Source organism: Phyllobates terribilis, unplaced genomic scaffold, assembly GCF_046119375.1.
Source record: "Phyllobates terribilis strain yellow unplaced genomic scaffold, ASM4611937v1 Scaffold_200__1_contigs__length_3551848, whole genome shotgun sequence".
Classification (NCBI taxonomy): Eukaryota; Metazoa; Chordata; class Amphibia; order Anura; family Dendrobatidae; genus Phyllobates; species Phyllobates terribilis.
This window is the reverse complement of record NW_027362960.1, coordinates 951,380-963,372: the sequence shown is the minus strand read 5'-3', so window position 1 is coordinate 963,372 and position 11,993 is coordinate 951,380. Positions and strand designations below refer to the sequence as shown.

General features: G+C 52.2%; 1 protein-coding gene across 1 annotated transcript; it reads left to right on the top strand.

Annotated features, from left to right (window-relative positions):
• Positions 1-4,353: 4,353 nt before the first annotated feature.
• Positions 4,354-4,912, top strand: LOC141213605 (oocyte zinc finger protein XlCOF29-like). The gene is made up of 3 exons (XM_073665213.1): positions 4,354-4,541; positions 4,671-4,850; positions 4,898-4,912. Exons 1-3 carry the CDS (start codon positions 4,464-4,466, stop codon positions 4,910-4,912), a joined length of 273 nt encoding a protein of 90 aa, XP_073521314.1. The 5' UTR covers positions 4,354-4,463.
• The last annotated feature ends 7,081 nt before the right edge of the window (positions 4,913-11,993 follow it).

Sequence of the window (11,993 nt, the reverse complement as noted above, 5' to 3'; positions counted from 1 at the left end):
TGAGCCTTTTGATCTTGGACGACCCACCCCTTTTTGGGTGTCCCCAAGGAACTATCGACCCCGTGATATCTTTCGAACAGACTGACCAGGTCATCCGTATTCCGGGGATCCCCCTGGGCAACCCAAGTCTGTATTGGCCTCGGAAAGGAGTGCAGAAACCGGTACATTACCACTCGCTCTACCATCTGCACAGGGGTAGAGGTCTTTGCCTGCAACCATTTTTGAACGTGGTTCAGCAAATCAAACATTTGGTAGGGAGGGGGTTTGTCACAGTGATATGCCAAGCGGTGGACACGTTGTACCCTGACAGTCATTGTCACTCCTAAGCGCATCTTTTAAGGCTAAGTCAGAGTAGGCCTTCTGGAGCTCCCCCGTTAAGTATGGCATCAGCACATTGCCCTGGTGAGAGTTTCTCCCTCTCGTCGAATCTTTCAAAAATGGCCTCTGTGTCGTCACCCTTGGTCATTTTCTGCAGGGCTCTCCTTACTGCCTTCTGGATGGAGACATCATCAGCTGACCTTGGAGTCGAATCTACCGCCATGCCACGAACCTCTGTCGCATAAGCAGCTTATTTGGCTCCTGTTGCGCCAGCTGTTGTCGGTTCTGCTGCTACAGCTGGGCTTGTACCAGGTGTTTCACTAGGTTCTCCATGCTATCTGATGTTATTTGCTGGCTTATGGCTGCCTTCGTCCAGGGCATGCAGTACCTCTGTAGCAGTCACACGTGTTCCCTGGGAACTCTGCCCGTATTTCTAACACCCATTGTGGGAATGCTACTCACTTGGGTGCGTGGTGAGGTAACACGGGAACCGTTTCCATTTATATGTCCTTGCTGGGTTATTGGTTCTTCATAAACCGATGCGGCACATAGACCCCGTAATGATCGCGGCTCTCTCCAGCAGCCGCCGATATCAGCGCTGTATTGCAGTGTATTGCCGTGCAGAGACCGTCTATCTGCACAGCAATATCAGTGCCAGCCACCGGCCTATCAGAGGCCAGCAGCTGACCTCTGCGTCCCAGCGCGGCGACGTGTGACGTCACTGCCATGTACAGATGTCAGCTGCTGGCCTCTGATAGGTCGGTGGCTGGCACTGGTATTGCTGTGCAGAGAGCCGGTCTCTGCGCGGCAATACACTGCACTACAGCGCTGATATTGGCGGCTGCTGGAGAAAGCCGCGATCGTTACGGGGTCTGTGCCTGCGGGCCACAGGTGCAGAAAGGACGCCGAGGGAACGGAGGACAGGTGAGAATATATATATTTTTTTTTCTCTGTCATGTCAAATACAGCACAGGGGACCTGTGCTCAGTATAGGGAGGGGGGCACCGTGTGCAGTATGGGGGGACGGGGACCCTGAGCGCAGTATAGGGGGACGGGGACCATGAGCGCAGTATGGGGGGGGACCCTGAGTGCAGTATGGGGGGACGGGGACCATGAGCGCTGTATGGCGGGGGACGGGGACCCTGAGCGCAGTATGGGGGGGGACGAGGATCCTGAGCGCTGTATGGGGTGGGCTGGGACCCTGAGCGCTGTATGGGGGGGGCGGGGACCCTGAGTGCAGTATGGGGGGATGGGGACCCTGAGTGCAATATGGGGGGACGGGGACCCTGTGCGCAGTATGGGGGGGGGCGGCCATGTGCGCAGTATGGGGGGGACACCTGGATGGGGGACATGTCTGCAACATGGGGACCTGGATGGGGGACATGTCTGCAACATAAGGACCAGGATGGGGGACCATGTCTGTAATATGGGGGACCATGTCTGCAATATGGGGGACCTGGATGGGGGACCATGTCTGCAATATGGGGGGACCTGGATGGGGGACCATGTCTGCAATATGAAGGCCATGTCTGCGATATGGGGGACCTGGATGGGGGACCATGTCTGCAATATGGGGACCATGTCTGCAATATGAAGGCCATGTCTGCAATATGGGGGACCTGGATGGGGGACCATGTCGGCAATATGGGGGACCATGTCTGCAATATGGAGGACCTGGATGGGAGACCATGTCTGCTGGATGGGGGACCTGGATGGGGGACCATGTCTGCAATATGAAGGCCACGTCTGCAATATGGGGGACCATGTCGGCAATATGGGGGACCATGTCGGCAATATGGAGGACCTGGATGGGAGACCATGTCTGCTGCATGGGGGACCTGGATGGGGGACCATGTCTGCTATATGGGGGACCTGGAGGGGAGACCATGTCTGCAATATGGCGGACCTGGAGGGGAGACCATGTCTGCAATATGGGGGACCTGGAGGGGAGACCATGTCTGCAAGATGAGGACCAGTTCAAAAGGTGTATAGAAAATAAAATGGTATCACTAAAAATGTCACTTTGTCATGCAAATAATGCGGCCCCCCAAATTAAATGTTTTTCCATGTGCGGCCCATATGCCCAGCTGAGTTTGAGACCCCTGGTCTAGGACAACCACCTCTGTGATATATACCTCCCATCAACTGTGTGTCCGAAAGCCACCTTACATCATCTTAGACCGAACAAGGAGTTAATGGCTGAAATACATACAAACATGTATACAGCCATAGTGAAGTAAGTGAAGGTGCATAGAAACTGACAGCTTCCTTCATGCACATACACTCCCATCATCATTCATCTTAGTGACGCAGAACTCGCTCTATTCAGAGGGTGCAGATAGATAAATAGGGATACTCCTCTCCGTACACCTCGTACACACGTGGCCCCGCTCCGTACACCTCGTACACACGCGGCTCCGCTCCGTACACCTCGCACACACGCGGCTCCGCTCCGCACACCTCGTACACACGCGGCTCCGCTCCGTACACCTCGTACACACGCGGCTCCGCTCCGAACATCTCGCACACACGCGGCTCCGCTTCGTACGCCTCGTACACACGCAGCTCTGCTCCGTACGCCTCGTACACACGCAGCTCTGCTCCGTACGCCTCGTACACACGTGGCCCCGCTGCGTACACCTCGTGCACACGCGGCTCTGCTCTGTACGCCTCGCACACACGCGGCTCCGCTCTGTACGCCTCGCACACACGCGGCTCCGCTCTGTACGCCTCGCACACACGCGGCTCCGCTCTGTACGCCTCGCACACACGCGGCTCCGCTCTGTACGCCTCGCACACACGCGGCTCCGCTCCGTACGCCTCGCACACACGCGGCTCCGCTCCGTACGCCTCGTACACACGCGGCTTTGCTCCGTACGCCTCGTACACACGCGGCTCTGCTCCGTACGCCTCGTACACACGTGGCCCCGCTCCGTACGCCTCGTACACGCGCGGCTCCGCTCCGTACGCCTCACACACGCGGCTCTGCTCCGTACGCCTCGTACACACGTGGCCCCGCTCCGTACGCCTCGTACACACGCGGCTCCGCTCCGTACACCTCGTACACACGCGGCTCTGCTCCGTACACCTCGTACACGTGCGGTTCCGCTCCGTACACCTCGTACACAAGCGGCTCCGCTCCGTACGCCTCGCACACAAGCGGCTCCGCACCGTACGCCTCGCACACAAGCGGCTCCGCACCGTACGCCTCGCACACATGCGGCTTTGCTCCGTACGCCTCGTACACGCGCGGCTCCGCTCCGTACGCCTCGTACACACGCGGCTCCGCTCCGTACGCCTCGTACACACGCGGCTCAGCTCCGTACGCCTCGTACACACGCGGCTCTGCTCCGTACGCCTCGTACACACGCGGCTCTGCTCCGTACACCTCGTACACACGCGGCTCTGCTCCGTACACCTCGTACACACGCGGCTCTGCTCCGTACACCTCGTACACACACGGCTCCGCTCCGTACACCTCGTACACACGCGGCTCTGCTCCGTACACCTCGTACACACACAGCTCTGCTCCGTACACCTCGTACACACGCGGCTCTGCTCCGTACACCTCGTACACACCCGGCTCTGCTCCGTACACCTCGTACACACGCGGCTCTGCTCCGTACACCTCGTACACGTGCGGTTCCGCTCCGTACACCTCGTACACACACGGCTCTGCTCCGTACACCTCGTACACACGCGGCTCCGCTCCGTACACCTCGTACACACGCGGCTCCGCTCCGTACACCTCGTACACACACGGCTCTGCTCCGTACACCTCGTACACACTCGGCTCCGCTCCGTACACCTCGTACACACACGGCTCTGCTCCCTACACCTCGTACACACGCGGCTCTGCTCCGTACACCTCGTACACACGCGGCTCTGCTACATCCACACTGTAAACCCCTCCTGACCCCACACATAAACTTCAGCTCATCCAGCACCATGACAACCAGCACAGCAGAGTCCTGCATCCACTGAGGCCCCTGATCATGTGACCCCTGACTCCTCCCCTCCTGTGACCTCATCACAGCTCCTGTGCGCACAGAGCAGCCATCTTCCTTCCATTTAGGATCCTGTAGATTCAGTCGTTCTCATCATTATCTTCCATCTTCTAGAAAATTTACCTTACACCTTAGTGGATGGAGAAGGAGAAGAAGAAGATGGCGGAGAGGATATTCCACCTCACCCTAGAGATCCTCTTCCAGCTTACTGGAGAGGTGAGAGATTCTGATGGCGTCACATTACATCATTCTTATCTATGGGAATAACAGATGGATAGAACTGGAGAGGTGAGGACTCTGGAAATGTCTGTAGTGAGATTTATTAATGTGTCTCTCCATAACCAGGATTACACAGTAGTGAAGAAGACCTCTAGAGAGCGCTGTGAGGACCCTGTGTCTGAGGGATGGGAAAGACCCCTGAGCCCAATCACGGGGCCTCCACCTCACCCCCTGATACATGAGGACATCAATGACCAGAAGATCCTAGAACTCACCTACAAGATGATTGAGCTGCTGACTGGAGAGGTGACACTGCTGGGAATGCTGGGACATTATACAGTAACGCTATGGAGGGATCGGGGGGATGACGGTATCATTGTATGTGTCAGGTTCCTATAAGATGTCAGGATGTCGCTGTCTATTTCTCCATGGAGGAGTGGGAGTATTTAGAAGGACACAAAGATCTGTACAAGGACATCATGATGGAGGTTCCCCAGCCCCTCACATCACCAGGTAATAGACAGGGCTAAAACCACACGGCCTATAATTATCTGTATGTAAAGAATGAATTCAGTCCCTGTATGTGTTTCCTCCAGATCTATCCAGTAAGAGGACAACACCAGAGAGATGTCCCCGTCCTCTTCTTCCACAGGACCGTAAACAAGAAGACCCCAATGTTCCTCAGGATCATCAGGTAGATGGAGAGAAGGTGTCATGAGATCTCCCCTATGATGTGTAGACGGCTGTGATGGTCTTGTGGTCAGTCTTGTTTTTCCCCTTCTCCCATGACAGCACCACCTGAGAGAGAGGGTATCCACTAATCAAGGACAGGAAACCTACTGAACAAAAGGGTGGTACCTCTCCTTTTCATCAATATGGTTTCCGGTCCTTGAAGGAACCTAGAGAGTAAAGTAACGGTACAATTGAACTTACCCAAGTCTGGTTGGTGTCTGCAAGCATCTGGGATGCTGACAGATCTGGAGACACTACCGCTGGCCAGGACGTTGGGGTGTGCAGTTGCATGACCACTTTGTTGAACGTGGTTGGCGTACCCCGTGTTGAGTGCGCTGGAGTTATGGCAACCAAGATCTGCGCAAGCGCGAGGCGCACTAGTGGGATATCTAGCGCGCCCTGCTGAGGAAGTGTGCCAGAAAGCAATGCGGCAGTAAAATGCAGGGGCTGTTTATGAACAGGGCTCGCCGGTATGCTCCCTTCACACCGCTCGCTGGAAGGAAAAGTCTGACCCGGAAATAATGCGAGATTTCTGGGGGGAGGTCGGCAGCAGACGCTGGAGCTGTGGCGTCCCTCCGGTATATAGTGGACGGTTGACCACCAGATGGTGGAGGCCGGCAGCTTTCCTCTTGATAGCAGAAAACTTCGGCACTCCATACATGAATATATAAGAAATACAGTATCTAGACTAATGTCACTTTGAAAAATGAAGGTTCTTTGCGCATAATTTGGCCAATTTATGTGTGCCCATCAACCGTGACAAGGTCACCTTCGTATGATGGGTAACTATACTACGCTACCACTGGATATGCCACACTTGGGCTGCAAGCCTGCATGGACAATATGTCTCTGCTGGGCTTTTAACCTACAATGTATGGGCTGGTAGAGCTAGTTAAAACCACCTGTGACTGAATGGGAGGGACACATGGTCAGAAAAAAGGCTATCAAACTTCTAATAGTGTGAACACGTACCTGCTGCAATGCTCCAGGAGCGGGATCCCAAAATTGATTAATAGAAAAGAAAGGGGTCGCTCACTGGTCTATTCGGGTGCTCTGAAGAAAAACATAATCTAAATAGCAGAAAACTTCGGCACTCGATACATGAATATATAGGAAATATAGTATCTAGACTAATGTCACTTTGAAAAATGAAGGTTCTTTGCGCATAATTTGGCCAATTTATGTGTGCCCATCAACCGCGACAAGGTCACCTTCATATGATGGGTAACTATACTACGCTAGATTTCCTCTTGATGCCATGGATATGCTGGAGGCGTAGCAGCAGCCACAGCCACCACGGCAGCTGCGTTATCGTCAGAGACGCAGCAGTGACAGCTGTACAAGTGACAGATTAACCAGAAGAACAAGGCAGTTTGTGAGTCGACCACGTCCAGGGGAGAACGGTCATGTGAACTGATCCAGCCTCCATCTCCGGTACCCTAGACTGAACGGCAGAGTGGTGAGTGATCTTCGTATATGTTCATCATGTTGAATAGGTCCTTTTCTCTCTGTGTTCTTTGCTAGGAGGGGCCTAAGAGGTGTAGCGCCAAGCTAAAAGATAAAGAATGTGCGGCGATAACTTACCCAGCACATATATGAAGAGATTCTTGTATTCTGAAGACCACCTCTGAAGAAACCCCCAACTTTGCCATGGATTTAAAATCCATAATTAGGATAGAAGTTACAGACTCCATTAATTCACTGATTCAGCAGGAAAGTGGTAAAAGGGAGAAAAGACCCAAACAGCAGGCCGCTGATTCAGAAGAGTCTGTAATATCTGAGGATAGAGACGAATCGGACTCCTCTTCTTCCTCATCCTCTGATAGTGATACAGGGGGGAGGCCGTGTTTTCCTACAGAAGACACAGATAAGTTGGTAAAGAACTACTATGGGCATGTCAGATACTAAAACCCCAAGAACAGTCCAGGACATTATGTTTCGGGGGTTTGGTATAAAAGAAAAATTGCATATTTCCGGTTAGTGAAAGAATTTAAATGCTCATTAATAGGGAATGAAGGAAGCCTGAGAAAAAGGATCCACTGCCGTCGTCATCCAAAAGGAGGTGTCTGTTTGATGAGGAAGAAGCAGCCATGTGGGACAAAACCCCTAAAATAGATATGGCGGTGGCCAAGTCAACCAAAAGATCTACCCTGCCCTTTGAAGATCCTCTTGATAAAAAAGTGGATGTGTATCTGAAGCAGATATGGAAGTCTTCAGAAGGGGCAATAAAACCAGCAGTTTGGGCAACCTGCATGGCCAGATCCATGATGATTTGGTTACAGCAGTTAGAGGATAAGATTAAGAACAACGTCCCTAAGGATATAATTCAAGGAGCAGCTACTTTCCTCGCAAACGCCTCGACAGACTCAGTGATGTTTGCAAACAGATCGGCAAACCTATAAAAAGCTGCACTTAGAGCACTATGGCTCAAGAGCTGGCCGGGAGATGTTCAGTCCAAGGTCAAGCTATGCCCAATTCCATGCGAAGGAGAATTTCTCTTTGGACGGGTACTAGATGATATACTGGACTAGGCAGGAGATAAGAGAATTTCCCAGAGGTGCCAGTGCAGGAGCAGGGGAAGGGATTCTATTCCCCCTATTCCTAATAAAAAAAAAACAGATGGCACCTTCAGGACCATAGTGAACTTGAAAGAAAGGGGTGAACAAATTTCTAGTCTACTGGCCCTTCAAAATGGAGACCATAAAATGCTATTTCCAGAGTGTTTTATATGAGATTGCTAGATGTGAAGGATGCCTATGAACACATCCCAATCTATATGGAAGAACAGAAATTCTTGAGGGTGGCCTTGTATATAAACGAACAAGTCGGGCACTTCTAGTACAGAGCGCTACCCTTTGGCCTATCTATGGCTCTGAGGGTATTTACAAAAATTATATAGAAGTCGCAGTGCATCTCCGGTAGCAGAATACCCTAATAAATCCTCTACTTGGACGATATTCTAGTGGTAGGCAGGTCAATAGAGCACTGCAGTTGTCAACTGATAACAATCAGAACCATTCTGACCAGGCTGGGATGACTGCTAAACCTATAAAAATCAAAACTGGAACCACAGAGGGTTCAGTCATTCTTAGGACTTGAGCGCAAAAAAGCAGACTTGTCTACTGCAGGAAAAAAAGAAGGACAAGGTCATGGTTAGTCTTGAGCCAATTTGTTCGGCATGTGAAATTCGGGTTCGTATTCGGGGTTCCAACTTGTTCGCGCCAAAAAAATCGGCTCTGCCCACGAACATCCCTGATTTTCCATGCTGTCACGCAGATGTTATCTCCGGTGGGGCGTGATCTCGGCCTCCCAGGTTTCCTTGGAGATGTCTAGGAGACCCCTTGGATGCCGGCCATATAGAAGCTCGAATGGAGAGAAGCCAGTGAAGGCTTGGGGAACTTCTCTGACGGAGAAAAGTAGAAACGGAAGCAAGTAGTCCCAGTCTCAACCATCCTTCTCAATGACCTTTTTGAGCATCGCTTTCAGGGTCTTATTGAAGCGCTCCACCAGGCCATCAGTTTGCAGATGGCAAACGCAGGTTCGCAGCTGAGTAATCTAAAGCACTTTGCACAGCTCCTTCATCACCTTGCTCATGAATGGGGTTCCTTGGTCCGTCAGGATTTCCTTCAGCAGGCCGGTCCTAGCAAAGATGTTGACAAGTTCCCGAGCTAAGTTCCTTAAGGGTACCCCTTCGGGGTACCGGGTCGCATAGTCCATGACGACCAAGATGTATTGATGGCCCTGGGCCGATTTAATTAAGGGACCCACGAGGTACATGGCAATCTTCTCAAAGAGAACTTCTATCACAGGTAGTGGAACTAAGGGACTACGGACTTGGGAGGTGGACTCGGTTATCTGGCAGGTGGGGCAGGACCTACAATAGTTTAAGATCTCCCGGTAGCATCCTGGCCAATAAAACCTCCTCACTATTCGCTCCTGAGTTTTTTCAACCCCTAGGTGTCCCCCCCCCCTAGAATATGTGAGTGGGCCATATCTAATACCCTCCGACGGTATGGCCCAGGAACTAACAGCTGTTCCACTACCTCTTCACCTTTGTTTGGTTACCTGGTACCCCCTGAATTGCAAAGTGTGGGTACCGCCCCCGACTCTTGAGCAACACCATTACAAACCGTAACATTGTCCCACGCCCCTTTCAAGGTCAAGTCCCGAACTTGAGCTGCCCCAAAGTTCTCTCCGGGCACCTCTAACTCAGGGAGGTCGGCCTCCTCAGCCACAGTCTCGTCCTCACCGACAAGGACACACAGTGGAAACCGATCCACTTCCAATGTCGACCGAGGTATTTCTAGGGTCCTGGCTTTTGTCTCCGTGATGGAGTCTGGATCCCTTCCCCCACAAATCCCAGAACAAGGGAAAATCGTGCCCCAATATGACGGAATGTATCAGGTCCTTGACCAACCCGACCTCGTGGGATTGGGCGCCACAGTCTGTTTCGACTGTCACTCTGGCCACTGGGTAGTTCTTGGCATCCCCATGTATGGAGCGGATGCCCAAAGATCTGGCGGGGATCAGCTGGTGGGGAAGGGTGGCACTGATCGAGGTCACTAGGTTCATCACTCCTTTAACGGACACGGCACACACCTGCGGCCCCTCGCCGGGTTGACAGTCCACACTGCAGGCTGGGTAAGCATAGTATGAACATCGTCTCCCTAGACTGCAGTCCATTGGCTCAGCAGACGTATGACACTGGGTGGCTACGTGTCCCGGATTGCGACATCGCCAACAGGTCACATCCTTCACAACAGACCTTGCAGCCCCTTCAGTGGAAGTGGAATGCCCCCAGTTGTGGCTCTTAACCCCTTCCGTGGTGAACCCACTCCCTTTTGGGCACTCCAGTAAGGGGAGCTGGCTATCTCGGGTATCCCCAGGGATTTTTCAACCACTTGGAATCTCTCTACCAGACCTATGAGGTCGTCTGCATTCCGACGGTCGCCCTGGGCAACCCAGGTCTGCACCGGCCTGGGTAGGGAATGGATGAACCTGTCCATTACCACACGCTCAACCATCTGGGCAGGAGAGGAAGACTCTGGCTGCAGCCATTTCTGGACAAGATGTAACAAGTCAAACATTTGTGAGCGTGGAGGTCTGTCGCCAGCATACGCCCAGTGGTGGACCCTTTGTGCTCTGACAGACATAGTCACTCCTGAGCGTGCCAATATTTTGGTTTTTAATTTGGCATATTCCTTTGCGTCCTGTAATGTCAAATTGTAATAAGCCTTCTGCGGGTCCCCAGTCAAATATGGAGCCAGAACCTCCACCCACTGCTCCAGCGGCAATTTCTCCCGTTCCGCTACCCTCTCAAAAACAGTCAGGAACATCTCAATATCATGCCCCGGGGTCATCTTCTGTAACGCTTTCCTTACCGTCTTCCTGATGTATGCATCATCACTTGGACTTGACGGAAGCCGTCGCCTTGCCACGGATCGCCTCTAAAAGTAACTCGATCTGCTGTTATTGGTGATGCTGATCCTGTTGCTGCTGTTTCTGGAGCTAAACTTGTTGTATCAGCAGCTTAGTGGTCTCTTGTTGCTGCTGTAGCTGCTCACGGTGCTGCTGTTGCATTCTCTGCTGCATGCTCTGCAACTGCTGCTACTGCATGGTCTGCTGGCTCTGCACCAGGTGCTTAATTAGCTCTTCCATGGTGCCGGACGTCTCCTGCTGGCTGGCAGCCTTCACCCAAGAAATCCACCGGTCTCTGTAGCAGGTACACGTGTTCCTGGAATCTTGCCCGCATTCTCCACCAGCTGTGGTAAGATAAGACGCCTCACTTGGTCGCTTCCGGAAGTAGACTCAGGAACCGTGTTTTCTCTGCAGCCTTTATTTAGTGCCATAAATCTCCGCAGCTCCAGCAAAACTAAACACAGCCTTACTGGCAAAACAACAAAACAAAAGATAAACGAAAGCACAGTCCATAGCAGTGTGGGATTAGCCACACAGGTTGTAGTCCCAGCATTCAGCTCCTCTCTGAGCTGTGGTCTTCCAGTCTGGAGTCTTTGCCACTCCAAACTCACAACAGAGAAAAAAAACCAGGACTGAACATTTAAACATTGTTCAGCCACACCCTGAGGTGGAGGTATGGGGAATGACATCCCTCCCATCTCTGTCATTCCGATAAAACCACGCTTTTTAAGAGTTAACCCCCAGCATATAAAATGCTGGCAGAAAGTTTATTGGTTCTAGTTCACATAGGCTAGCAACCAGTGTGACACATACCTCCCTTCATATACCATACCAGTGACTCTGGCACAATAGTTAGATCTTTGTCTCAACACTGCTCCAAGTCTCACGCTATGGGAGGAACTTGTCAATCACTGGGAAAGTCCTGGGCCAAATCTTCTTTTTTTTTGGGGGGGGGGGGGGAGTGTGAAGACACGAGGGTCTGTGGGTGGTCTCGTTCACAGCCCCGCTGTCTTTAGATAGACCGCATCGGCCAGGACTCATCCCATTGAATTCCCACACTCCTTCCCCATGGGCATAATATTACTGAAACAGCATAGGGTGAGGGTAAAACAGTGTGGCAATACTTTATTGAACCACCAAACAGACAATAATAAATAGGACAGTCCCAGCAAATACACAAGATGGTGCAAAAGACAGAGTCTCACCCTTCCGCTGGCGCGCCGGAATTAGAGCAGCTGTGACTTCAGGGCATCCAATGCCTACTACCCCAACCAGTAGCACCCAGCTTTTGGCGGGCAC

What these genes read in the sequence shown, in the direction of transcription:
- LOC141213605 (XM_073665213.1), top strand. Translation starts at nt 4,464, where the DNA reads ATGGAGAAGGAGAAGAAGAAGATGGCGGAGAGGATATTCCACCTCACC. An exon ending in TCTTCCAGCTTACTGGAGAG is followed by an intron (nt 4,542 to 4,670) that starts GTGAGAGATTCT and finishes CTCCATAACCAG; the next exon opens with GATTACACAGTAGTGAAGAA.